We start from the raw sequence: 27263 nt of genomic DNA on the forward strand, positions 1-27263 counted from the left end.
ACAATTCACAAAACAGTGAGACCTCCGGCCAAGGCATGAAGATTGCTTTTGGAGGCTTTTAGAATATTAGCAAATTAAAGGAATCACTTATACTTTCCTTACATGTATCTAAGTGGTTAACCTGTTGAGAAGGAAAAGCTTGTGTTAGGGAAGCTGTTCCTTGATTAGATTTATCCTGATTGGCGTCCAGATTAAACGAGTTCTTTATGATTATAAAATATATGAGGTTATCTGATCTATTAACAGGGGCCCACAGACAATTCTATGCCTGATTCTATAGAAAGAGACTAAAACTTTGAACTCAGGAGTGTGGCAGCTGCATACTTAAGTAAAGACACAAACGCAGTTTTCCCACACATTTTGTTTCTGGTGATTACTAAATAAAATTTCTCCCAGGAGGAATCAAAGTCATTTATTATTCAAATATTTTTAAATTTAAAGATAGTTATTTAATTTGATTAAAAAACTTTGGTCACAGGCGATCTGAGAGTAGATTAGGTTACTGTGTACATGGAATTTCTGTGCATTTAAAATTCTTATGTAATAGTCAAGAGAAACTTGCTTTATAACTCTACAGTTGACTTTTCTGCAATTAGTCCAGAGAGGAAAACAGGAGAAAAGAAAAGAAAAGAAAAAACAGATGAGTAGGGATATCGTGAAATATTACGTGTGTTGCCTGTAGGTCCTATTCAACACAACAGGGAGAGGAGAGTTACTTAGCTAGTAATTTAAAGAAGGAATCTCTGAGGCACTGACACTTAACCTGAGAGTGAAGCAGTATAAGTGTAGCTGGAACTATATGTGTGTATATCAAGGAGGAGATGAACAGAGATGAGAGCGCTCATTGTAGAGATAAAATCGATGCTTGGTTCTGTTTGTGTGGTTCTGGGACGTTATGTTAATGACTGAGCCCCCAAATAATTAGTGGAGCCGCTATCTGAGACTGCAGATGAGAGGAGTAGTAGTTTTTATTTGGGGAGGAAGTTCCTGGATTCTGTCAGATATACATTTCATTGTAGGTGCCTGCTTCCCATGCAAGTACGGATGACACCTCAGAAATGAAACCTAGCATTCGTTTTTACGCATTATTATCATAGTGGTGACAGCCATACACTGAATAATTATAACAGATTTCGAAGATGGTGTATATAGTAAAAAGAGAGAAGAGGGCTACAATGGAGTCTTGAGATGTTGAAATAGCATTGTTTGAGGAGAACCGTGCACAGTACACTGGCAGGAACTGAGTAGTTTAAAGGCAGTGGGGAGTTTGTGATGTCAGAGGACCTTGGAAATATAAATTTCCTGATGGAGGTCATGGTCCTATTCTGCTTGGGTTCAAGTAATATACTGAGAAACATTCATTGGATTTAATCACAGAGAGATAACTATAATGTTATAAAGGTTTATGTATACGCAAGTCAGCAGTAACAGGGAGATCACCACTAGTAAATCAAACTGTGGGAGGGGCGCCCAGAGATTGTCACTAATCCTGCAGTACTCTTTCAGTTTACTTTGGAAGGAGGAAATTCATTGGGCAGGAACTAGAAATAAATTGGTTCAGAGATTTTGTTTCAAGAATGAAGAAACTGAAAAAGATGAAAGGGAATGGACTGGGAAGAGATGGGTGTTCGCTGGTAGAAGAGCTTCAGTTTATAATTAATAATAAAACATCCTCCAGAGAGCAGGAGAGAAGGGGATACATTTGAGGAAAATGGGCTTATCCAGGCGTAGAAATGACTTTCAGTTTAAACAGGAGCGGCATCGCCAAAGGGTGAAGATTCAGGAATATGTGTTGACTTCATGACAGTGAGCTGACACATTTCTTCGAATATTCTACTTCATCTGCATGGTAGGAGGTGAGCACAGTGTTGAAAGTGAGGGAAGGTGAGAATTTCAGGGATTCAAAAAAACAAGGGGAACATTCGAAGTGTGTGCAAAGCATGGGAGAATGGTTTATGATCACGTCCTGGTAGGATGCCAGATATTTATAAAACTTATTGGGAGATACTTATGAGAGATGCAGCCATAGGAAGCGGAGTTTTTTGTCATCTCTGATTGGGGTCTTGATCATCAGCTGGGCTGAGAGGTCAGAGGGACCTGAGAATTGTTCCATAAAACTCAGGAGACATGGGACTGATCGGGAGGCTGGGTCAATGCACTGGAGGATTCCTGTGTTTGGAGAACCTAAGCACGGTAGTCATTGTGTGAACAGACTGGAGGGGAAGTGTTGTGATAACAGGGAGGATTCCAACCACTGATTTGATAGGTGACATATCCAGGTGAAATTTGAATCTGGGATCCACACCTCAACACCAGCATATTTAGGAATTTGAGATTCAGAAACAGCCTGAGCTACGTTTGAATTCTAGCTCTGTCATTTTCTAGCTGCATGATCTTCTCACATAAGCAAAATTTCAGAACCTAGCTTATGTTACTTGTTAAAAGGTAACTAATCTATAAGTAACAGGGTTGTACTAAAGATAAATGAGCAAACGTAGGTAAATCTCAATCACAGGGTCTCAAAAGGAATGTTTTCTCTTTTCAGGATCTCAGGATCAAAGGGTTGTGATCCACCCCTGTTCCTGACACATTATCAGTATTTGTCTATGCAGTAGTTAATGATTAACATTGACTGAGGTAGCACTTGACAGTTGACACATACTTTGCTATAGAAAACTTATGAAATGAAGAATGTTTCTCCCCATGACATTTAGTAGGACAGCGGTCCACCTACTATTTCACTAATGTATCTGAAGGTGTCGACTAAATTTCACCCCAAATTAAACTTCACTCTATATTTGATGAGCGTGTCTGCCCTGTGTGGGTTGTGGTACCCAACAGTGGGCTTATGATGTACGTACTCCTGCTGCTTTCCTGTGCAAGGGGTTTTTAACCCTGATTTGTGTGACAAGACCTTCCAACAAGACATGAATCCCTGGATTATATTCCCCACCATGAAGTAGATCCAAAGTGGCCTGGCCACATGGTCCAAGGCCTTGGAGGGCAGCAATAGGGTTGAGGCTCTCATGTTGCCTGATTCCCACATGGGGAGGGACCAAGGTGACTGAGGGCAAGGGCATCCGGGTTGTGGGGAGAGGGCACAGCAGGGAGGGTGGGGCCTCTGAAGCACAGGGGCGGGTGTTGGAGAAAAAATCCTGGTGCGTTTGATCAAGAATTATTTCATGAAACTTTGAGAGTGGTGTTCTTTCTGTGGAGTCAACATTCCCCAACTGATCATTGTGCGGGTTTCCTGCAGTTTGGTGTAGCTCCTAGGAACTGAACATTAATGAAATAACTCTGAAAAAGTAGCTCTAATAAAAGTACAACACCCAAGGATTTTCATGTTTTATGTGTAAATGAAAATATTACTGTCTTGATTATGTGCAGTAGCCTACACTGCCTTATTTTTGACCCTGGAGAGAGGGGGGTTCACCATATCTACACATGCCTGGGGGTTAGGTGATAGAGCTCATTCCCAGGTGGGTGGCTGGGGATACATGCCTGGCACGCCTAACAGTGCTTTAAATGCCTGGATTCTCTTGGTTGCTTTCCCTTTCCTCATCTTTACATGCTCTGTTTTTCAACTGACCCTGCATAAGTATGCAGAGGCGGACAAGTGTTGGCTGAGTTCCTTACAATGAAACAACAGGTGAGAAGAGACTTATTTTTATTCTTGAATTGGTCCGTCTTTTGCCAAATGGTCAGGTTTCTCCTTTTGGCCTGGATCTTCTAAGTGCACCCATGAAATACTAATGCCAGTTATGTTCACCACCCTGTTAGGGAGACTGATGTGGAAATAATCTCCTTCCGTCATTCACACCCACTTGTTCCAGACTCCATTAATGCTGTGACTTCACAGAACACATGGGAGAGATTTTCACTAAAAAGAATAAATACAGCCCTTAGGCTCAGTAAATAAAACTTCCCTAATTACCATGTGAATGACTACAACAGCCTTAGGTGTGCGGTGAACACAGGTGATAGTAATGAAACAAGTTTGCTGACCCGGGGTGGGGGTGGGGGGGTGGGGGGTGGAGCAGGTGTGAAAGGTGCTGGGGTGGAGGTGGGTGCTGGACAATAAAGAGTAATGTGGAATTATTGACTAGTTCTAATTTTTAAAATATTAAACTTTTTATAGACGATATTTGAACATTTTTAAGTCTACAAAAGAAGATAAATAAAATGTCCTTCCTTCACAATAACGCAATTATCCTATGTGTACTTTTTAAATAGTTTCTTATTTATTTATTATTTATTTTTGGCTGTGTTGGGTCTTTGTTGGTGAGCACGGGCTTTCTCTACTTGCTGCGAGCAGGGGCTACTCTTCGTTGCGGGGCACGGATTCTTCATCGCAGTGTCTTCTCTTACTGCTGAGCACGGGCTCCAGGCGCGCATGCTCAGTAGTTGTGGCTCACGGGCTTGGCCGTTCCACGGCACCTGGGATCCTCCCAGACCAGGGATCAAACCCATGTTTCCTGCATTGGCATGTGGACTCTCAACCACTGCGCCACGAGGGAAGTCCCTCCCTATGTGTTCTTCACCTTTGTTCAAACTTGAAAATTGAATGTAACATATGCAGATTATTTTCCTAATTGTAACTGTGTATTGAGGAGAAAGTGTATGATAGACAGAATGAAATATGGGGCACTGGACAGGAAATGACACATTAGGGAGCTCGAAGCCCTCACTCCCCGCCAGTAACATCAATACAGCCACCAGGATTTTTCAGCACAGGGGACCCAAGAAGTGGCAACAATGATCTCTTTTCTGCTCCCACCACTCTCTGACCTGGCAGCAGTACAGATTACTTGCCGATATGTGTGTGTGCGTTTCTTTTTTCTTCGTGCCACAGCTGGACTTGCTGATTGAGCCTGCGTGTTTTTAGAAAGCAATGGCCATGCTGCGCTAACAATACAGTGGACCCTCCGTCGCTCTTGTGTCTTTGGGAGTTGAGTGCACACAAAATTTGTATGATGGATCCAGGCGCAAACTATGTCAGGGGAATGTTCTTCCCTTGGGAAATCAGCTCAAAGCTTTTGGAGAGAAAGGCTGCACAGGTGTAGGTTGCGGCCAGCAACCCTCGGCATGGACGACTGGGCAAACCAAGTGAATTGCTAAGGGTTCCTGATATGAGGAAACAGGCTGAGGACATAGGGAGGCCAGGCCTGCAGAGTGAAAGTTCTTCTTGCCTGTAGGTGGCTCTGGGTGTGGGTGGAGGAGAGACATTGAGGGGCTGAGATGCCAGCTGCCTGTCCCAGGACTGCAGAAGGAGGGGGCAGAAAAGCAGGAAGTGTGGCTCATGTTTGTTTCTGACACACTCATCGTTCTGGTTCTTGACACCAGGCTCTAAGGAAGAATTTACTCTTGTTTTGCAAAGTTGCTTTACCTATTCCAATCCTCTACTTTTCCATTTACTCTTTTCAAAAGATAGATATAAACTCGCTCTTTTCATTAGACAGCTTGTCATCAATATTTTTTCCAAGTCAATACCTATACATCTAGCTCATTAAAAAAAATATATCAATAAATCAAAGCACAAAGTGCTATTACTGTATCGTCTGAATGTACTTGAAATTTACTAATCTGGTCCCTCTCAATGGCTGTTTTCTAAATGTTCTGTTCTTACGTAATACTGATACCAATATTCTTAGTACACATGTATTTGCACAAATGTTCCCACCTACCCACTTTTTGTCATTTGACTTTGCTTGTGGAATATGTAAAGATCAATTAGGTGGTCAAGTTATCAATCGTTTCCTTTATGGTTTCTGGGCCCTGGTGTTTATGTTTTAGTAACATCTCCACTCTGCAATTACAGAATAAAATGTCGTCCGTCTTTTCTATTGGTACGTTCATGGTTTCAGTTTACAGTTCACGCAGTCCATCCCCCTGCAGAATTTTCCTTGTTTACAGCGGCCGGCGGCCCAGGAATAGCGTGAAGAGCGCGTCTCCTTCGCGGCAGCCTCCCGGCACCATCTTCGCAGCTCCTCGTCCCCCGTCTGCTGCCGGGGTCGCGCCGTGTCGTGCCGAGCCGGGCGCCCCGAGACGAGCTCGGGCGTTTGCACGGCCGGCACTGCACCCTCGCCGATCGGCGATCTGGATCCGGCCCGGGGACGTTCGAGCCGGTTGTCGGGCGCCACCTGGCGGCCGCTTTTATATCGTCCCTTGTCTCCGGAGCTTCGGCGATCTTCGCGAGGGCTGACATTCGGACGGCGGGCGCGAGGCAGCGTTCCGGGAGGCCGGCTGTGCGTGTGGCGACTCTCCCGGTGGTCCCGGGACATGGGCTCCTCCTGCGGTCGCTGGAGATTGGATGTGTAGTTCTAGAAGTGGGTGATCGTTGCCGCGCTCCCTAGGGCGGGGTGGGGGTTGCCTGGCTTGGTCGACCAGCAACCGCCCGTGACCCTCCAGCCACGTGAACTGAGCGGACTCGACCCTACCTGGGCAGCCTGCCGCGTTGTGTACGGAGAGGGTCTTGCGAGCCCTCCGGGGCGCCTGAAGCTTAATGGTCCGTCCTTCTGAGCCACTTTAGATGCGTTCATTTTCTACCACTTCGGTCCACCAGCGTCCCACTCCGGACTGGGGAACGCACCGGGCACGGGCTTTGAGGCCGTTGGAGGGACCGATGTGCTTGTTGGCTGGCGCGCTTGGGTCCCGGTCTCCGGGGCATGGGCGCTTGCTGCTCTCGCGGAATTTGGACGGGCAGACATGTGTAGTGTGAGGCCGGCGCTGCGCTCCGTAGAAGTCGTTGAGTGGTGGGTCTGGGCGGTTCCACCGGCACTCCCTCGTGTCCCTTGGGCGTGAAACGCCCGCATTGAAGCACGTGGTCGAGACGGGTATCCATCCCCGCAGTCGTCCGTGTGGCCCGGTGGTCATACTTTCGCTTCCCAAGTGTCGCCTGAGAGTTGTTCAAAGTCTCCTACGGACGTGGACGCCGTCGTTTCCGCCGGCCTTCTCTCTTGATCCTGTTTGCCCTTATTTCCAAATATGTTTTTCTCCGCAGTGGGTAGGGCCCGAATGGCTTAACGCGGAAGCACTGGAAGTGCGACCCCTGCCTTCACGTCCTCCTTCACAAGGGACCGCGACATCCTGTCCAATAGGACGCCCGGTGCTGCTTCTCGGCCGCCTTGTGGAAACGGCGCGTCCCGGTCCCGTCGCCGTGGTGGAGCTCCTCCCCTTCGGCCACTTTCTCCGAAATCCGCGAGAAGCGGTCGTGGGGCTCCGCAGACGGTATTCCCCTGCAGGCCGAGGTGAGTCTACGGGGGAGCGCCCGCGTCCCCACTTCTGTTGGCCTCGTCGGCGAAGGGCTTGTGTGGACCACACACAGGTCCTCTCACCACAGGTGACAGCAAGGACAGTCGCGTGCGAGCGGAGACGGCGCTCCAGGCGCAGCCACGGTCCCGCCTGTGGCTTGCTGGTCGGAGAAGCCTAACAAATGGGGAAATGGGGAGCTGCCTGGGGCGTCTGGTGATGGTCTTGAGGAGGCACGAGGCGATGCGCGGTCCTGGGTGGGCGCGGTTGTCTGTCAGAAGCTCCTCGTGAGAATCTCGTACCGGACTGGCCTCTGAACGCGCGTGTGGACGAGGAGACAACACGGAGAAATGGCACCTGTGGTGGGCCAGAGGGGATGAGTGCAGAGCGGTGGAGTCGCACCTTCTCTGCCATGCCATCCAGATCTATCCCGCTGGTTTTTCCTCCATTTCGTTGTTACCTGGCGTCGGCTGCTGCAAGGACGACTAGGTGAGCGTACAGCGTTGTCGTGGCAAGAAACAATCTCAGTGACTTGAGAATTTGTTTGGAGATCCATTAGCGTAGACACTGGTGGAGTGAGAAATTCTGACATCTACAGAACTGAAAATTACTATTGCCGTCGTTACTCAACTGTATTGTAATTACCATTGTGTGTAATTAGCGATAAAGCTGAGTAAAGTTGATTCGCACACTAGCTGATTAATTGAAGATGATCAAGGAGGGGTTTCAGTATTTCTAAATCCTGCTAAGTGGGCAGAGGGCAAGGTGGAGACAGCAGGTATGTGTCAGGTAAGCCTGTGACGGGTGTGTGAGAATCAAGAGAGGTGCTGAGCAGATTATGGAGGGTTTCTGAATGGTACGAGAGGCTGGAAAGCATTCTTAAAGATATGGGGGGGATAGATCTGATAAGTTGCAGTTTACAGAAAGAGAAAGGCTCAGTGCTAGTCTCCACAGGATTCAGTAAGAGTATCTTATCAAATGCTCTGTTAACACTCCAGCTTATAAATCCTTTAGAAACATATACCCTACACATTTGCTAGCAGCAGAATTATGCATTGCTGCATTGTTTGTAATATAAACAGATTATTGAATATCAGCGTTCATCCCAACGTGGATTGGTAAAGTGCATTAGAGTCCATCATCCATTCAGTGCACTGTCGTGCAGGAAACGATGTCTTGATAGAGGATAATTTGCAAGATATTGTCAAATGAATAAAAGCAAGATAGAACAGCACCGTGCCTAGTATTCTATTTGTGTTTTAATTAGGGTGCCAAGGAGAAAGGTATATTCATATTTGCTTGTATGCACATGAAAACACTCTGGAAATTTGCCGTGGGAAACCAGATACATGGCTACCTGTGGAGGGCAGGGGCTCCTGGGCAAAGAGGGGGAGGCGGCTTGGGGCACAATGTAATGCAATTTTCAGGACCTTCAACCATGTACATGTATCACAACCTCTCTAGAAATCCAAGAAATTGAATTGTTTAAACCTCCAAGGGTTAAAATGCATTTACTATTTCTACCAACTGAGTACATGTCAAGTTTGTTTTACCACGGAGCTATGCCTTCTCTAAAATGTCTACTCGAGCCTTCCATGGTGATTTTGACTATTTTCCCTTACTTTGGTAGGAGACAAAACCAGTGGAATCACGGCTGTGTAGTTCATCAGCCCCTGCAGTGAGTGGTTCCCCTGCGTTTTTCTTTCAAATACTTTATACACTGTGTTTTTGGTGCTATTTTCATAAGTTTTATTTGCAAGATAGAGGAGAAATAAAGCTGTATTAGGGTTTTGCTAGGGTTGCCAGAACAAGATAGTGCAGACTGGGAGGCTTAATTTTCTCACAGCTCGGGAGGCTTTGAGTCCAAGATCAAGGTGTCTACAGGTTCAGTTTCTTCTGAGGCCTCTCTCCCTTGCTTGCAGATGGCCGCATTCTTGCTGCATCCACAGATGGACTTAACTCTATGAGCTGAGTGTGCATGGCTGTGTCCTAATTTTCTCATAGGGGCACAGCTCTGGATTAGGGCTCACCCATGTGACCCACTTTAACTTCATCATCTCTCCTAAGGCCCTATTCCCAAATACACTCACATTCTGAGGTACAAGGGTCTGGACTTCAATATGTGAATTTATAGGGTTTCAGTTCAGACCTTAAGAGAAGCTGCTCCCAGTTGGTTGAAGCAGAAATCTCGTAGGAGAGAAGAGTCTTCCCACATGGCCTAGAACTTCTTGACACAGTCAAGTCATGACCCATAAGCCTGATTCCGTGGCTTAACATGTCTCTGTGACAGAGAGTTTAGGTCAGGGACTGACTAAGGAATTACGTCCTTAGTACATTGTCACTAAATATTTCTGCCTTTTGGAGGCCAGCTGTTCACAAAAGTAAAGAAGTTATGTTTTGCTCAGCAAGTTCTTGGCCTTGGAAGTACACAACGCACTGAGGAATCAACCTAAGTGTCTCCCATATCCTGAGGAGGCCACGGACAGAGGAGCAGGAGACAGCCATTAGAGGCCACAGCCTCACTGGGAAGCAGGTGCATCACCAGTTTAGCTCAATCAGATCTGTGTTCTAGGTGCTGAGCTTGACGAAGGTGTCAGTCCTGGGACACTGTGGACACGATGTAGAAAAGTTACCTTAAACCCTGAGTCATACTTAAATAGAAAAAATGGGAGATATTAATTCTTATTGCCTCCACTGAGCTATAAACTTCGTGAAGGTGGTTATGTTATACGTTTCACCTCTTAGTCTCCAGAAAATTCCACATGCTGGAATCCTGGAGACTCTCAATAAATATTTGTTACTTTAATGAGTGGTGTGTGAGAGAGCTACCTGATTTTTCTTGAAGACTGTTGTCCTATGATAATTTACAAAATCCAGAACACTTGGGAGATATGTTCTCCCTTAAGTATCTGATGGATGCTGTGGACCTTCCACCTAGTAATGCACATGCACAGACAGAAACACATCACTGCAGCCGACCTCAAGTGTTCTATTTCCCTCTTTTCAAGCTCATAGACCAACCCTTTAGCATTCTATATGGACTTTATACTGGTTTTGTGTGTGTGGGTGTGTGCGTGCATCAAGAAAGAAAAGATTTGAAGGGAGAGAACACATCATGTAGCTCCTGCCCTCTCTCAAGCCAACCCGACAGCAGATAAACTTAGGACATAGGCATTCTCCATGGGGACCATCTCTTTCCCCCAGGTCTTTATTTTTCTTTATTTTTAACATCTTTATTGGAGTATAATTGCTTTACACTGGAGTGTTAATTCCTGCTTTATAACAAAGTGAACCAGCTATATACCCTGGTCTTTATTGATTAGCACCATTCTCATTGGAGGAAGAATGGAACTCGGGAGGGGGACCAAGTCCCTCTGACGTCCCTGGCTCACGGTGCAGAGGATGGGAGGGGTGCCCCAACCCCTGCCCCTGCTCCCTGCCTCTGGTTACTCCCTGAAAAGTAGGGGCCACAGTCTCAGCTGCAGAAGCAGAAGAGCCACTCCTCTTCTCTTTTGCTTAGTGTTCTCATGCAATACATCTTCCAATATTTTCACTTTCAACATATGAATGTCCTTACTTCTAAGTGAGTCTCTTGTAGACAACATATAGTTGGACCCTTTTTATGTCTATCTTGTCCATCTTTGTTTTTTTATGTTATTAAATATTCACATATATTTTAGTATGAAACTTATTTTATTTCTTTATATTTAAACCTTTAAGACCTACATAATTTATCTTAGTATCCAACTTTGTTTAAAAACAGCCATCCCTGACTCTATATTAAATAATTCAACCATTTTACACCTACTTAAAAAGACATCCCTATCACATATTAAATTTTTGTTTTTCCTTTTCCTCCTATGTCATAAGAATGTCCAGAGGAACTGAATTTAGTTGACTTATTTAACTGTTTAGAATACCTAGTTGTATTATATGAGAAGGCCAAGGCGGGAGAGAAATATAATTCTACACACTAGTATGTATTTCTAGACTGACTAGTCTCTTTCACTGAGCATCAGACTATTTCTACTTGGCTTTGTATTTCCAGTGAAGTTACACTTTCATATCCGCAGGGATACTATGGCTTAAAATGCCCTGTACATCCTCAATATACATGTAAATTCATTTATCGACATCATTCGGTGCCTACTGTGTACCATGCACCAAGCTAAGGAGTGAACCAGACAAATACAACTCTTCCCACAATGTGGCATGAATATTATCTGGTAGAAGACAATCCTTAAACACACCAATAATCCATCACAGCTGTGTTTGGTGCTACAAAGTACAGCATAATACCCTTTGCAGCTGAGAAGTCTCGTTTCCAGATCTGTTCACTTCTGCATACTTTGAGTGCACAGCCGATTTCCAATTCCCAATGAAAAATACCAGAAGGAACTTGGAGAACTATCTTCAGAGTATTTACAAGATGTCATAAGCTAATGAGAGGAGTAGGAAAAAATAGTTAAAACAAACCCCTAAAATATTAGGCAACAAAGTCTCATCAGCTCAATGCACTTGGGGACAGTCCTTTAAACTCTCACGTCTATATCCTGAGCAAAGCCAGTCCCATGGCAGATGATGTCCCAAACAAGTTAAATAAGAGCAAGAATGTGGCAGAAAGGCAACTCCAATGCAGGATCATTTTGCCTCTTGAAAGGGAAAACCTGTTACTACCTCTTTATGTACTGTGCCCTATTTTCCTGGGGTGTCCCTATTCTCTACAATGAATAGGTTTCAAATCTGTAGACAACTGGAAGGAATAATTTTAATAGCTGAAACAAAAAAATTCCTTTATGAGAAAAAGAAAACCAAAAAACCCACAAAATTTTCCAACCAGCAAATTTTACATGCATTGAGAGGCTACAGATTCATTGACAGTGATTAAACCACAGAGCACCAGTTTTCCAGCTCAAAGTGGAAAGGATTTTTTTAAAAAATTAAAGTAGATATGTCTGAGGGCATCTAAATATAATTCTTTTCTTTGTAAAATATTTCTTCCTCGGGGTGGGATAGGGAGAGTGGAAGGGAGACGCAAGAGGGAGGGAACATGGGCACACATGTATACGTATAGCTGATTCACTTTGTTACAGAGCAGAAACCAGCACAATATTATGAAGAAACTATACTCCAATAAAGATGTTTAAAAAAAAAATTCTCCCTCACTGAACCTATTTTGATGATAGTAACAAATAAATGTGACTTTACAATAACCTAAAAAAACCCCAACATAAGTGTTTGTTTTGTTTTGTTTTTTCAGTACGCGGGCCTCTCACTGCTGTGGCCTCTCCCTTTGCGGAGCACAGGCTCCGGATGCGCAGGCTCAGCGGCCATGGATCACGGGCCCAGCCGCTCCATGCATATGGAATCCTCCTGGACCGAGACATGAACCCGTGTCCCCTGCATTGGCAGGCGGACTGTCAACCACTGTTCCACCAGGGAAGCCCCAAGAGGCTAATTTAAAACAAAAACAAATGGGTAACTTGTATTTTTACTTTAAAATAGGTTTGAGATTTCTGAAGTCTATGTTGATGAAAGAGGATGTCAACAAATTCACACACCACCATACATAAAGTTAAGCTTTCTAAACTAAATCTCTTTAGCATGAGATCAAAAACAGTCTGCTCTTAGAAGATCCCCAAATGCTATCTCTTCCAACTCTTTAAAAGCTAGCTTGTTTCTCCAAGAAGCAAAATACACTCATTTTTGCAAACAAGCACCATAGGTATCTGAAATGCAAAATAACCAGCAAGCCACATTCTTTTTCACAGAATTAGCGGGAACTATCACCTGTTTCTCAGATTGTTTATGTCATTGTTTTCTTTTTCTTCACTGGCAGGGTGGTCCAGAACCTCTATTTTGCCTTTTCCATCTTCTGAATTAGGAAGCTTAATGGTATCGATGGTGACTTCACCTTCAGAAGAGGTGCTATCATCTTCATCCTCAAATTCTGAACTGTCCTCTGAACTGTCTTGTGAATTCTCTTCTGAACTGTCATCTTCTTTTGAATCAGACTGATTCATCTCAAACAAGGCCATATTCATTTGCATAACTTCCGATAGTGTCAATATTTTCAATATTGAAATGACCAGGTGGTGCAGCTGCCATTTTTTTCCTTAGCTTTTCGTTTGCCTGAGCCATCTGTGGGAGAAAGCTCTGTACTTGGTCCAATAGGGGACTCCTCTCTATACGAACTGTTTGAAGAGTGGAATTGTTTCTGGAATTACGCTTGGAGTTGATGAGCAACCTGTCCCATATACCTCCGTGGCCGCCGCTGCCCTCCATCAGCAGCTCTCTGGACACCAAGACCCTGGAGCTATCCCGGGAAAACGACGAACAGCTCGTGTCTGGCTGGGATTCACCGTGGGCCTCCTTGGTGCTCGCCCGTCTTCAGAGCAGCCCCTCCAGGCCCGGATGCCGGAAAAAGGCTGGGGACATCTTTGTTTTTTAACTGATGAGTTTAAGCCGTATATATGGAATTTATATATATATATATAAATTACTGATATGGAATGACATTTAATTGCCTATTTCGTTTCTGTAATGTCATATAGCTCTTCTGTCCCACATTTTCTCACATACTGACGTCCTTTGTTCTTACTTTTTGTACTGACTCATTTTTAAAATTAATTTCTTTGGCTGTGCCAGGTCTTAGTTGTGGCACGGGGGACTTTTGATCTTCTTTGCAGCATGCGAAATCTTAGTTGTGGCGTGAGGGATCTAGTTCCCTGACCAGGGATTGAGCTCAGGCCCTCTGTATTGAGAGCGTGGAGTCTTCGCCACTGGACCACCAGGGAAGTCCACTGACTTGACTTACTTTTAATTTCCTTCTGTGTATATCCTATAGATAATAAATTTGTGGATACCATGGAGATTATATATAAAATCCTATCAAACTAGCTTAAACTGATATCAATATGATTTTAATCACACGCAAAATCTCTATTACCTCTCCAATTACATTACACATTAATTACGTGTTATTAATGTCACAAGTCACATATTTACACATTAATTACATGTTATTAATGTCACAAGCCACATATTTATACATTGTTTTCTGTTAATGTAGATGTACGAATTCGTTATTTTGGGATGTTATAACAAAATGCCACAGCTTGGGTAGCTTATAAACAGAAGTTTATTTCTCATGGTTCTGGAGGCTGAAGTGTGAGATCAAGGTGGTTAGGTAAAACTGTTTTTCTGAGTCATAGACTTTTCATTATATCGTCACCTGGAGGAAGGGGCTAGAGTGCTCTCTGGGGTCTCTTTTAAAAACACACAAGAGACTTCCCTGATAGGCCAGTGGTTAAGAATCCACCTTCCAATGCAGGGGACATGGCTTCGATCTCCGGTCAGAGAACTAAGATCACACATGCCAAAGGGCATCTAAGCCCATGCACCACAACTATTGAGCCTGTATGCTGGCTCTACAGCCTGTCTGCCACAACTAGAGAGCCTGTGTGCTGCAACTACTGAGCCCCCATATCACAGCTAGATATGAAGCCTGTGCATCACAACAAAGATCCCACGTGCTGCAACTAAAAGCGAATGCAGCCAAATAAGTAAATAAATACAAATTTTAAAATAAATAAAAGCACACACATCCTATTCATGGTGGCTCTGCCCTCATAACCTAAGCACCCCCCAAAGGCCCTACATCCTAATACCAACACATTTGGAGTTGTATTTTTAACATATGAATTTTGGGGGAAACAATCATGCAATAGCAATACATTTATAATTATTTTAATATTTTGGTTTTAAAAAATATCCTAGAATAATAAAAAGTGTAGTTACAAGTCAAAATTTTAGTTTTTTTTCTATTTGTCCATTTATTTACCTTTATGAGAGAAATATATATTTTCATATGGCCTCAAGTTACTGGTGTCCTTTCATTTGAACCTGAAGTACTCCCTTTAGCATTTCTTCAAGGATAGGTATTATGGTACTGAACTCCTTCAGCTTTTGTCTGAGAATGTCTCTCATTTTCCATATTTTTGAAGAATAATATTGTAAGATATAGAATTGTTTGTAGGTTGTTTCCGCCGTACTTTAAGCATATCATTTCACTCTCTTCTGGCCTGCAAAATTTCTGATGAGAAAGCAACTGATAATCATACTGACAGTCACAATTAAGTGGATCATAATAATTGTCACATATACCTTTGTTTATATATATTTCTTAATGCTAACCTATTTTAAAAAGTACTTATTGTTACAAAATTTTGTATTTATCATTCTAAGATTACTTAACAAATCTATATTTTATTTTACTTATTTATAAAAATAAGCGGTTATTAGCCAAAATTATGAATTCATAGCTGAAATGTGTGGTAAAACATTCTTGATAAGAGTTTTTCCATGTCTGAGAATTTTGATATGAACTGCGGCTTTTCAGGTTGATTTTAGCATTGATAGATCCAGTGTGAGAATTCAATGTTGACTAAGGAATTAAAAATCCCTCAGGGCTCTCCTTCATTCATTACAGTAAAAGTGTTTTCTATGCTGTGAATATTCATGTGTTTGTAAGTCTATTGAATGATATTCTCCAGTTAAAATGATCTCCATGTCAGTTACATACACATAGTATGTAAATCTTCTGCATGGACATCCCCCCTTTGTAGCACTTCTACTAGCTATCATCAAAATTCAGTCTAATTCAGTCCATAAAGTGAACACTTTATGCTGGGCTAGTGTTTACACTGCACCATAACTGAGTTCTATGAGTCTGCTGAATTCCTCACTTACCTCATTCCCAGGTTTCACATGTGGATGACCAGGGTTCACACCTGAAGAAATTTACTATTTTCTTACAGCTACATTGTTCCACCAGGGAAATAACTTGCCTGGATAGCATTTCTTGCTTTTAATGGTCACAGTTTTTGCTTGAAATAAGACAAAAATAATAATTAAATTAAATAAATAAATAAGAAACGACACATGTGACATTGGGGGATTAAATTGTTGAAAAGTACATTACATGGGGAAACAACATGAATTTGAGAAACACACCAATGAATAGAAACATGGTTTAGAAAAATGTTAATAAGATGTTCAGTGTTTAGGTAAAAGAAAAATAAAATAAATTCAGATGCTACAGGGAATATGAGAGGAAAAATTATTAAAGGGACCATGGCAAAGACAAAAACATGAAATTTTAACTTCCACGCGGACAGGAATTTTCTTTCTCTGAGGTGAAAAGTACAGGGGGAAACGTGAAGAGAAAGTGATGTGTGATGCATAATGACAGGATCTGGATAATTTGGCTCAATGGCTTCACATACATTTCTAAAAATATCCTTTAGTGGAGCCAACCTCCAGCTGACATTCCAAGTGTCCTGCTCCCTCCCCACACAGAGCACATGTGTCTGGAGCTGACTTGGACCCCAGCCTGGGGAAACCCTCCGCTTACCTCCACACCTACTCTTCTTGCTCCAACTGGGAAATTACATCTGGTTTGTAGAGCTGATGCCCTGATACACGTGGGAAATGCTAGATGGATTTAAAGTTCTGTGCTGAGAACAGTGCATGCAATGCAAGTGCAGGACAACATGCCAAGGCTCAAGTGCGAGGGCATCAATGGCAGCCCAAGTTCGAGCACCCTGAAGGGGAAAACACTGAAGGTTGTCACCCGACACTGCACTCAAAGAGAGTAAAAGTCTCTGGTTGCTGCTGTTCTTGCCCAAGAGGAAAGTCAGGCTGCAGGCTGCCTAGACGTCTCAGCCAGGAAGGAAGCAACGTTATCATAATATGCTTAACACTGTTTTCCAAGAGAATCCAATAAACATAAAACCCATGAGATTATTACTTGGGCTTCATGTAGAAAGGGTGATACAAGCTGTTATGCGTTTTTTGCTGTGTTCAAACTTCATAATAGTCCCCTGAGCAGAAGAATTACTTAGCAACATAAAGTCACTTGTCTGTTAGATAAAATAGCCCTTATCTGTGTCCAGCATTATTATGTGTGTTGGTGGCAGACTAGTAAGGAATACGTGCGATTGTGGTAATGGAGACTGTATCTCCATGAAGGGGCACATGTGCTGTGATAAGTAAAGGAACACATTCGTTCCAGGTTGCTCTAAGTGCTACAGAAGCATGAGTCAGGGCCAAGAGTGCAAGAGCATATGTGGAAGCTGCAGAGCCTATCTCAATAAGACATGCATAAGGAAGTAAATAAATATTGAGAGACGCACCCAGAAGATGAAACAACGGGTGTCCTCCAGCACCACATCTGTGTACATCTTTGTCTGTAATGTGTCCAGCAGGTCCTACTCTTTATGAGTGAGTTCTACAAACATGTTCTCAAAGATCACTGTTCTCTAAGGCCCCGTCAATGGCTCCTCTGGGCTGATACGGCATGCGCCTTTCATACATATTCAGAAATATATATACTGTGAACAAATATTACTAAAGGAAACGTATGAGGTGCTGTGTAAAATAACCTATCAATATCCCAAGAAAGTGGTAATTCAACTCCCGGATAGGTTATTATAAAAAATTTTACATGCAAATTCATAAGTAATCTTCTTTTCCCAATTCCAAGTAAGTCTGTAGGTGCATCAAAAGGCAATCAATAGCCCTGACCTGCCACTTTGTCAATTGCCAGGCAGTGAGGGTAGAGATAGAGCTGAAGCTCCATGTACATTTTACGTGTATTTTTCACGTATTGAAGGTGTATCTGGAGTCCTGCTTTTCTTTCCCGGGTTAGAGCCGCAGACACCAGTCATCAGAACTCATGAGATTTGCTGGCTCCATGTGTCAGGAAAGCCCAGGATCAACTCTTCTCTTCTACATAGTGCTCTCCTCTGGGCTTGGAATATGAGACTTAAGTCAGCCCACGCCATTCCATCAATTTCTTTTACCTGCTGCTGTTTAGTTTTGCTCTATTTATATCTTCACTATGCAAACCTACAACTGTGGCTCCAAAGCCTGTGCTAAACTCGGACTCTGACTCCAAAATACCCCAGGAAACTTGTCATTCAATTAGGGAAGTCTATAATCCCTCAGTCCTTAAGTTTATCAGTATTATGATTGGTAATAGTACAATTAATATCTTTATGATTGTAATCACTATCGATATTATTATTTATCACTATTGTTTTTATTGCATTTCTTATTAAGTTTCTCTGCTCATGAATGTATCCAATTTACTGAAGAGTATTGTGGAGGGTTTTCAACAGACTTACATACACGTGGTGCTTCCTGGTTCCTGCTGTACTTATGGGTACTTGTGGGTCAGAGAGCCTCCTGAGATATTCAGACTTACCCAGTGGAGGAAGGGACAGTTGTTACTGGTAAGTGAGCGCCAGGGAGGACATTCTTGACTTTCTTGAGCCTCTAGAACAATGTTTAAGTCCTCGTAAGTGACCAGAAAGTGGGACCAGTGCAAGAGCCCTGGAAGATACCCTTGTCCTGCCAGACTCAGCACAGGATTTTCCACTTCAACTCTATGCCAGGAACCACTCTCACGTCTCCTGGGAGGGCTGGAGAGGGTGTCCCTCCTGGAGTCCAGTCCTCCAAAATTTAAAAGTCAGCCCAGGAGCTGACATTGTGACAAGTGAGAAGTAAGGAGAGTATCCTTGTCATGCCTGAACCTGGGGACATGTTTTAAATTCACTCAGGGGACCAGGAAAAGCTGGTGCAGCACTGGCAGACATAGAGATGGTGACGTGCTGCTCAAGTAACCATTTCTTTTTCTAACTCCCCCAGGGAGCCCCTGCACTGTTTGTGCCAACATATCATCCTCCCTGCTGACCCAGAACGACCTGCTTGTTTTCTCCTCTCAGAACAGACTTCTTTGTGCAAACCTAGCATTCTGACTCTAAAATACCCCAGAGGACGTCTGATATAGGTACCCTGAAATTTACTCAGAGGAGTCTGTACACAAATCTGCCATCTTTCTAAGTTTATTTTTCTCTTCAACAGTAGTAATGGTCATATCATCATAATTCTCACTATTATCGTTTTTAGTGCATTTTGTTACCTTTATTGATATGCATTGTCTTTGTGGTTGTTTGTACATAACATTGAGTAGACCTGCTCTATGATAAAGATTGTCTGATTCACTGCAGATCATTATGGAGGGTTTCCCAACATACAAAATACATACACCTAGCTACTCCTGAGCTCCCACAGCACTTAGCTCGGTGCCCTCGACTCAAGGTCTCTATGAAGCTGGGGCTGAGGTCTCAGCTGTCACTCCACAGGGGAGGATTTGCTCCAAGACTCTCTAAGCTGGGTACTGGCAGGATGCAGTCTGAGCTGAGTGCCTCTGCCTGGAGGCCTGGGACTTCCCTGTGTTCTCTCCTATGTGAGCCTCTCCGTATGGCACCTAGGAACACCCATGCAGACTTCCCCAAGTCCAGGGATAGGAGAGAAAGACAGACAGAAACAGAGAGAGAACACAGGATGCAGCAAGTGAAATAGAAGTGACAGAGGTTCTGTCAATGAATCTTAACACTGACCTCCTCTTATTTGCTATATTCTGTTGGTCAGAAGCCAGTCACTAGCTACTTAGTACTTGCACAAAGAGTGGAGTTTCCTCGCTGCATGTGGATCACAGTCTGTGGCTGGGAACACCCAGGAAGGCATGTTCAGTGGTCTCCCCCAGAACTGGGAGAAGTGGCTGCATTCTGGAAATAACTGAAAGTGATGAAAGTCCAGCCTCAATCATCAGAAGAGAAGTGAAAAGAAGACAATGGGTTACGTGTCATTTCTCATCCACTAAAGCAAAAAAACAAAAGCTCCCCAAACTCCTGAAACTGGAACCCTTGGTGGGAATGAGGCACAGGACCACTCATTTCTCAATGGTAGGAGGGGCACCGACTCTTCCTGGAGGATGATGGCTGCCACATCCCCAAATGCCACCCACATGATTAAGGAGGTTACTTCTAGAAAGCAAAGGCACAGTGGTCAGAGGTGTGAACGAAGAGTCCACCTGGGTAGTGTTGTCTGTCTTATTTCTAAGAGCCTTGCATGGACACCTGCTTCCAGAGGGGAGCTGGTTCCACTGACAGTGAGAACAGGCTGCAGCTTTTTAAAATGACAATGTCCATGCTACCCAAAGCAGTCTACAGGTTTAATGTGATCACTATCAAATTACACACAACATTTTTTCACAGAACTAGAACAAATAAACCTAAAATGTATATGGAACCATAAAAGACCCAGAATTGCCAAAACAATCCTGAGGAAAAAGAACAAAGCAGGAGGCATAACCCTCCCAGTCTTCAGACAATGCTACAATGCTAATCAAAACAGCCTGGTATTGGAATAAAAACAGACATATGGATCAATGGAACAGAATAGAGAGCCCAGAAATAAACCCACAGACCATGGTCAATTCATCTCTGATGAAGAACAGAAAATGGGGGAAAAGATTGTCTCTTCAGCAAGAGGTGTTGGAAAAGTTGGTTCATGCAAATCAATTAAATTAGAACACTCTAAAAAAAAAATTAGAACACTCTCCCACCATACACAAAAATAAACTCACCATGGCTTAAAGACTTAAATATAACACATAACACCATAAAACTCCTAAAAGGGAACATAGCCAAACATTCTCTGACATAAATTGTACCAGTGTTTTCTTAGGTCAGTCTCCCAAGGCAATAGAAATAAAAGTAAAAATAAACAAATGGGACCCACTCAAACTTATAAGTTTTCTTACAGCAAAAGAAACCATAAACAAAATGAAAAGACAACATATAGACTAGGAGAAAATATTTCCAAATCATGTGACCAACAAGGGCTTAATTTCCAAAATATACAAAAAGCTCATACAACTCAATAACAAAAAACCGAACAAACAAATCAAAAAATGGGCAGAAGACTTAAACAGACATTTCTCCAAAGAAGACATACAGATGGCCAATAGGCACATGAAAGGATGCCCATCATCACTAATTATTAGAGAAATGCAAATTAAAACTACAATGAGGTACCACCCCACACCAGGCAGAATGGCCATCAGCAAAATACCTGCAAATAACAAATGCAGGAGGGGGTGTGGAGAAAAGGGAACCCTCCTACACTGTTTGTGGGAATGTAAATTGACACAGCCACTATGGAGAACAGTATGGAGGTTCCTAAAAATAGAGTTGCCTTATGATCCTGCAATCCCACTCTTGGGCATATATCTGGAGAAAACCATAATTCGAAAAGATACATGCACCCCAATGTTCATAGAAGCACTGTTTCTAATAGCTAAGACATGCAAGCAACTTAAATGTCCACTAACAGATGAATGGATACAGAAGATGTGGTACATATATACAATGGAATATTACTCAGCCATAAAAAGAATGAAATAATGCCATTTGCGGCAACATGGATGCAACTAGAGATTAACATACTAAGTGAAGTAAGCCATAAAGAGAAAGACAAATGCTATATGGTATTACTTATATGTGAAATCTAATATATGACACAAATGAACCTATCTACAAAACAAAACAGACTCACAGACATAGAGAACAGACTTGTGGTTACCAAGGGGAAGGGAGTTGGGGAAGGATGCACTGAGAGTTTGGGGTTAGTAGCTGCAAAATCTTACATATAGAATGGATAAAAAACAATGTCCTACTGTATAGCACAGGGAACGGGATATTCAATATCCTGAGATAAACCATAATGGAAAAGAATATAAAACAGATGTATATATGTGTATAACTGAGACACTTTGCTATATAGCAAAAATTAATACGACATTGTAACTCAACTATATTTCAATTTAAAAAAAAAAGAATCAGTTTATCTGAACAACATTAAAGGCCAAATGATCCTAAGAGTCATATACAGAGCATTCTATCCAACATACGCTGAACACACAGTCTTCTCAAGTGCAGAAAAAATAATTTCTAGCAAAGACCACATGACAGACCATATATCAAATCTTAGTAAACTAAGGAAGACTTAATTTATACCAAGTATATTGTCTGACAATATTATTAAACTAGAAATCAATAACGGATGAAAACTGGAACACTAATGAATACAAAAAAATTGATCAACACTCTCCTGACCAAATAATTTATCAAAGAATCAATTTAAGAAGAAATAAGACTATTTTGAGACAAACTGAGATGGAAACACAGTATACTAAAAGCTATGGGATGCAGCCAAAGGAGTGTTAAGAGGGAGGTTTATTGCAACAAATGCTTACCTTACAAATTAAGAAATATCTCAAATAGAAAACCTAACTCTTCTGTTCAAGGACCTGGAAAAAGACAAAACTGAGCCCAAAAGTAGCAGAAGCAAGAAAATTATAAAGATTACAGCAGAAATCAATGTGATAGAGAAGAGGAAAACAATAGAAAAGAAGAGTGATACTAAGAGTTGTTTCATTAAAAGATAAAATTTCGAACCTTTAGCTAGACTAACCAAGGAAAAGAAGACCCAAATAAACAAAATTATAAATAAAAGAGAAGACATTACAACTCCACTACAGAGATAAGAAGGATAACATGTTACTTTGAACTACTACATGCTAACAAACCGGGCAACCTAGATAAATGGAAAAAATTCTTAGAAACATACAACCCATCAAAAGTGAATTAGGAAGAAAGAGAAAATCTAAATGAAGCCATTAGTAGTATGGAAATTAAATCAGTAATCAAAACTCTTCAAATGAAGAAAAACTCAAGATCAAATGGCTTCACTGGTAAATTTTACCAAATATTTAATGCATTAATGCCAAACCTAAAAGTCTTCAAAAAAGAAAGAGAAAAAACGAATGAGGAGAGAAAACTCCCAAGCTCAATTTACGAGACCAGCATTACTTTGATATAATAATCTGAAATGGACACTGCCAATTACAGGCCAATAACACTGATGAACATAGGTTTAAAAATTCTGAATAAATACTAGCAAATCAAATAAATGGGATGCATCATATTAAGAGAACAAAGGAAAAATATAATATCAATAGGCACAGAAAAAGCATTTAATAAGTTAGGTATAAAATGAACGTAACTCAACATAATAAAGGCTAAATATCGGGGCTTCCCTGGTGGCGCAGCGGTTAAGGATCTGCCAGCCAATGCAGGAGACATGGGTTCAAGCCCTGGTCCGGGAAGATCTCACATGCCAAGGAGCAACTAAGTCCATGCGCCACAACTACTAAGCATGCGCTCTAGAGCCCGCGAGCCACAAATACTGAGCCTGTGTGCCACAACTACTGAAGCCCACATGCCTAGAGCCCATGCTCTGCAATAAGAGAAGCCACTGCAATGAGAAGCCCACGCACCACAATGAAGAGTAGCCGCCACTCACTGCAACTAGAGAAAGCCCGCATGCAGAAACAAGGACCCAATGCAGCCAAAAGTAAATAATTTTTTTTAAAAAAAAGGCCAAATATGACAAGGTTACAGTTCAAAGCACACTCAAGAGTGAAAGTGTGAAACTTTTTCTCTAATATCCGAAACAAGACAAGGGAGTCCACTCTCACCACTTATTCAGCACAGTAATGGAAGTCCTAGCCAGGGCAATCAGTCAAGGAAGAGAAATAAAAGGCAACAAAATTGGAAATTAAGAAGTAAAAATGTGTCTATTTTAAGATAACATGACTTTATATATAGAAACTGAAAAACTTCACCAAAAACCTATTAAAACTAATCAACATAATCAGTAAAGTTGCAGAATAAAAACTTAAAATGCAAAAATCTGTCATATTTCTATATAGTAACAATGATCTGAAAAAAGAAAACCATTCTATTTATAAGAGCATCCAAACTAATGAAATAATAAGGAATTAATTTATCTAAGGAGATGAAAGATATCTACAATACATGCTACAATACACTGATGAAAAAAATTGGAAAAGACAGAAATAAACGTAAAGTTATCCCTTGTTCATGATCGGAAGAATTAATATTTTTAAAATGTCCATACCACCCAAAGCCATCTATGATTTAATGCAATTCCTATCAAAATCCAATGGCATTTTTTAAAGTAGAAAAAAACAACAGAGAAATGTATGAGGAATCACAAAAGAACTTGTATATGCAAGTGAAAAAGAACAACAAGCCTGGAGGTATCACATTCCATGTTATCAAACTGTATTATAAACTATAGTAATGTAAATAGTATGGTAGTGTCATGTAAAAAGGCATACACAATGGAATAGAACGGAGACTCCAGATATAAACCCATACATATAAGGTCAACTAATATTTAATAAGACAGTCAGGAACACTCGGTGGACAATCTCTTCATTAAACAGTGCTTGGAAAACTGCATAGTTACATGCAAAAGAATACAGCTAGACTCCTGTCTAACACCACTCATGACAATTAAATAGAAATAAGATAAGGTAAAGACAACTGTAAGACGGGAGGCCATAAAACTCCTAGAAGAAAACAGTAAAAATCTTTTTAACACAGGTCTTAAATATTATTATTATTATTTTTTTTTTTTTTTTTTTTTTTTTGCGGTGCGGGGGCCTCTCACTGTTGTGGCCTCTCCCGTTGCAGAGCCCAGACTCTGGACGCGCAGGCTCAGTGGCCATGGCTCACGGGCCCAGCCGCTCCGCGGCATGTGGGATCTTCCCAGACCGGGGCACGAACCCGTGTCCCCTGCATCGGCAGGAGGCAGACTCTTAACCACTGCGCCACCAGGGAAGCCCTATTTTTGATTATACCTTAAGCACAAGCAACGATTTAAAAAATTAACAAGTGGAACTATATCAAACTAAAAGTCAGCTACACAGCAAAATAAATAATCAAAAAGATGAAAAGAGCCTATGTAATCAAAACTAATATTTGCAAAACTTACAACAAATAAGGGGTTGATATCCAAAATACATCATAGAACTCAGTAGCACAAAAGAATTAAGCCAATTAAAACCTGTGCCAAAGACCCCAACAGATATTTTTCCAAAGAAGATATGTGGATGTACAACAAATACATGAAAGTGTGTTCAATGTCACTATACATCAGGGAAATTAAATCAAAACCACAATGAGATATCACCTCAGGATTGTTAGAATGGAATTCATCAAAGAGACAAGAGATCTGCTAGCAAATGCTAGCAAAGATGTGGAGAAAAGGGATGATTTGTGTGCTTTTGCTTGTCTTATAAGTTGGTTCAGCCTCTATGGAAAACACTAGAGAAGGCCCTCAAAATTTAATAGGGCTACCATATGGTTCCGCATTTTAAACTATGGGAATATATTAAAAGAATTACAAACACTATGTTTAAGAGATATCTGCACCTCCATGTTCATAGCAGCAGTGTTTACAATAGCCAAGACATGGAAAAAACTTGTGTCTATCAACAGATGCGTGGATATAAACCTTGTGGTATATTTAGAAAAAGGAGTAATATTCAGCCATAAGAAAGAAGGAAATCCCCTCATTGGTGACAATATGGATGGACCTTGAGCGCTTTATACTAAGTGAGAGAAGTCAGACCAAGCTTATATGTGGGAAAAAAAAAAAAACAAGAAAAAAATACTCATAGAAAAAGATCAGATTTTTGGTTACCGGAGGAGGGAAGTGGGAAGAGGCAGAACTTGATGAAGTCCAAATGTACCAACTTGCAGTTATAGGGTAAGTAAGTATAGAGAACGTTATATACAACATGATGGATAGAGTTAACACCGCCATATGGTGTATTTGAAAGATGTTAAGCAAGTAGATCTTAAGGGTTCTCATCACAGGAAAATATATTTTCCTTATTTTTCTTTTCTTGCATCTATATAAGAAGATGTTTGTTAACTAACCTTACTGCAATAACAATTTCACAATATATGGAAGTCAAATCATTATAATGTGCATTTTCAACTTAAATAGTACTGTGTTCAATTATATCTCAATAAAACTGGGGGGGAAATTACAACAGTTTTACAATAATGCCTTTGAAATTTAAAAAATATCTTAAAAGGAAATGGAAGCACAACTTGCTAAAACTTATGGGCTGCAAGAAAAACAATAATAAGAGAGTTTATTGCAACAAATGCCTACAATATGAAAAAAGAAAGATAACAAATAAGCAACCTTACTTCTCAAGGGACTAGCAAACAAAGGAAGAAACCACTAAGCTCACAAGTAGTAGAGCAATGAAATAAGAAATATGAGAACAGAAATAAAACAGAGACCATGCAAACAATAGAAAACATCAATGCAAGAGGTGGTTTTTGAAATGAAAACAAAATTAACCTTTTAGCTATACTAATGAAGAATAAAAGAGAATACTCAAATAAAATCAGAAATGAAAAAGGAGACATTACAACTGATGCAACAAAAATACAACAGCTCATGAGAGGTTTCCATCAGCACATATATAGCATCAAGTTTGATACCCTAGAAGAAAAGAATTCCTAGCAACATAAAAACTACCAAAACTGAATCATGAGGAAATAGACAAGCCGAACAGACCAATGATGAGTGAAAAGAGTGTATCAGTAATAAAAAATTTCCAAAAAAAAAAGGCTAGGACCAGATGATTTCATTGGGAAATTCAACCAAACATTTAAATCGAATTAAAACAAATCCATGTCAAACTTTTCTAAAAAACTTTGAGGTACATTCCCAAACTCATTACCCTGATACCAAAGCTAGATAAGAACACTACAAGAAAAAAAAAAAAAAAAACTGTCAAGTATTACTGATATAGATGCAAAAATTCTCAGTGAAATACTAGCAAAAAGAATTCAACAGTATATTAGTGGTCGTACTTTCTCAGTTATTCCAAGTCATCGAGAGGTGGGGAACGACACAGATGTACTCGGATGGCGCTTGGCATTCCTTGACCTCCACACTGTATCCTGAACTTATTCACCAATTTTTTACGTCTCTCGCCGGAGTGGAGCCCGGGCCTTATGGCGAAACGAGGAGGCACTGGGAGGGTGACCGCGAGCCTTCCCTTCCTCCTGCCCACGGGACGATGACGCCCCGACCCACAGGCCCTCCGGCGGTTCGTCCTCGCCGTCTTGGGAGCCCGGGTCCGTACAGGTGCCTTCGCGACACTGGGGCTGCTCCCCGGGGGCCACTTTCGTTTCTGCATATTCCAT

At 41.6% G+C, this 27263-nt stretch overlaps 2 protein-coding genes across 2 annotated transcripts in view; both read right to left on the minus strand.

Moving 5' to 3' along the window:
- The window catches only part of LOC116748289 (uncharacterized protein C12orf45 homolog), a 22643-nt gene extending 1871 nt beyond the window's left edge, over positions 1-20772 (minus strand). The window contains 2 exon segments of the mRNA XM_032621053.1: positions 15092-15343; positions 16000-20772. The gene's annotated coding sequence lies outside the window, so the exon portion shown is untranslated.
- Positions 12675-27263, minus strand: LOC116748293 (uncharacterized protein C12orf45 homolog). Its single transcript, XM_032621054.1, is given in 3 exon segments — positions 12675-13308; positions 13310-13636; positions 27043-27263. Coding segments are annotated over 3 exon segments (822 nt in total). The 3' UTR covers positions 12675-13034.

The sequence above is a fragment of the Phocoena sinus genome, unplaced genomic scaffold (assembly GCF_008692025.1).
Source record: "Phocoena sinus isolate mPhoSin1 unplaced genomic scaffold, mPhoSin1.pri scaffold_32_arrow_ctg1, whole genome shotgun sequence".
In the NCBI taxonomy this organism is placed as follows: Eukaryota; Metazoa; Chordata; class Mammalia; order Artiodactyla; family Phocoenidae; genus Phocoena; species Phocoena sinus.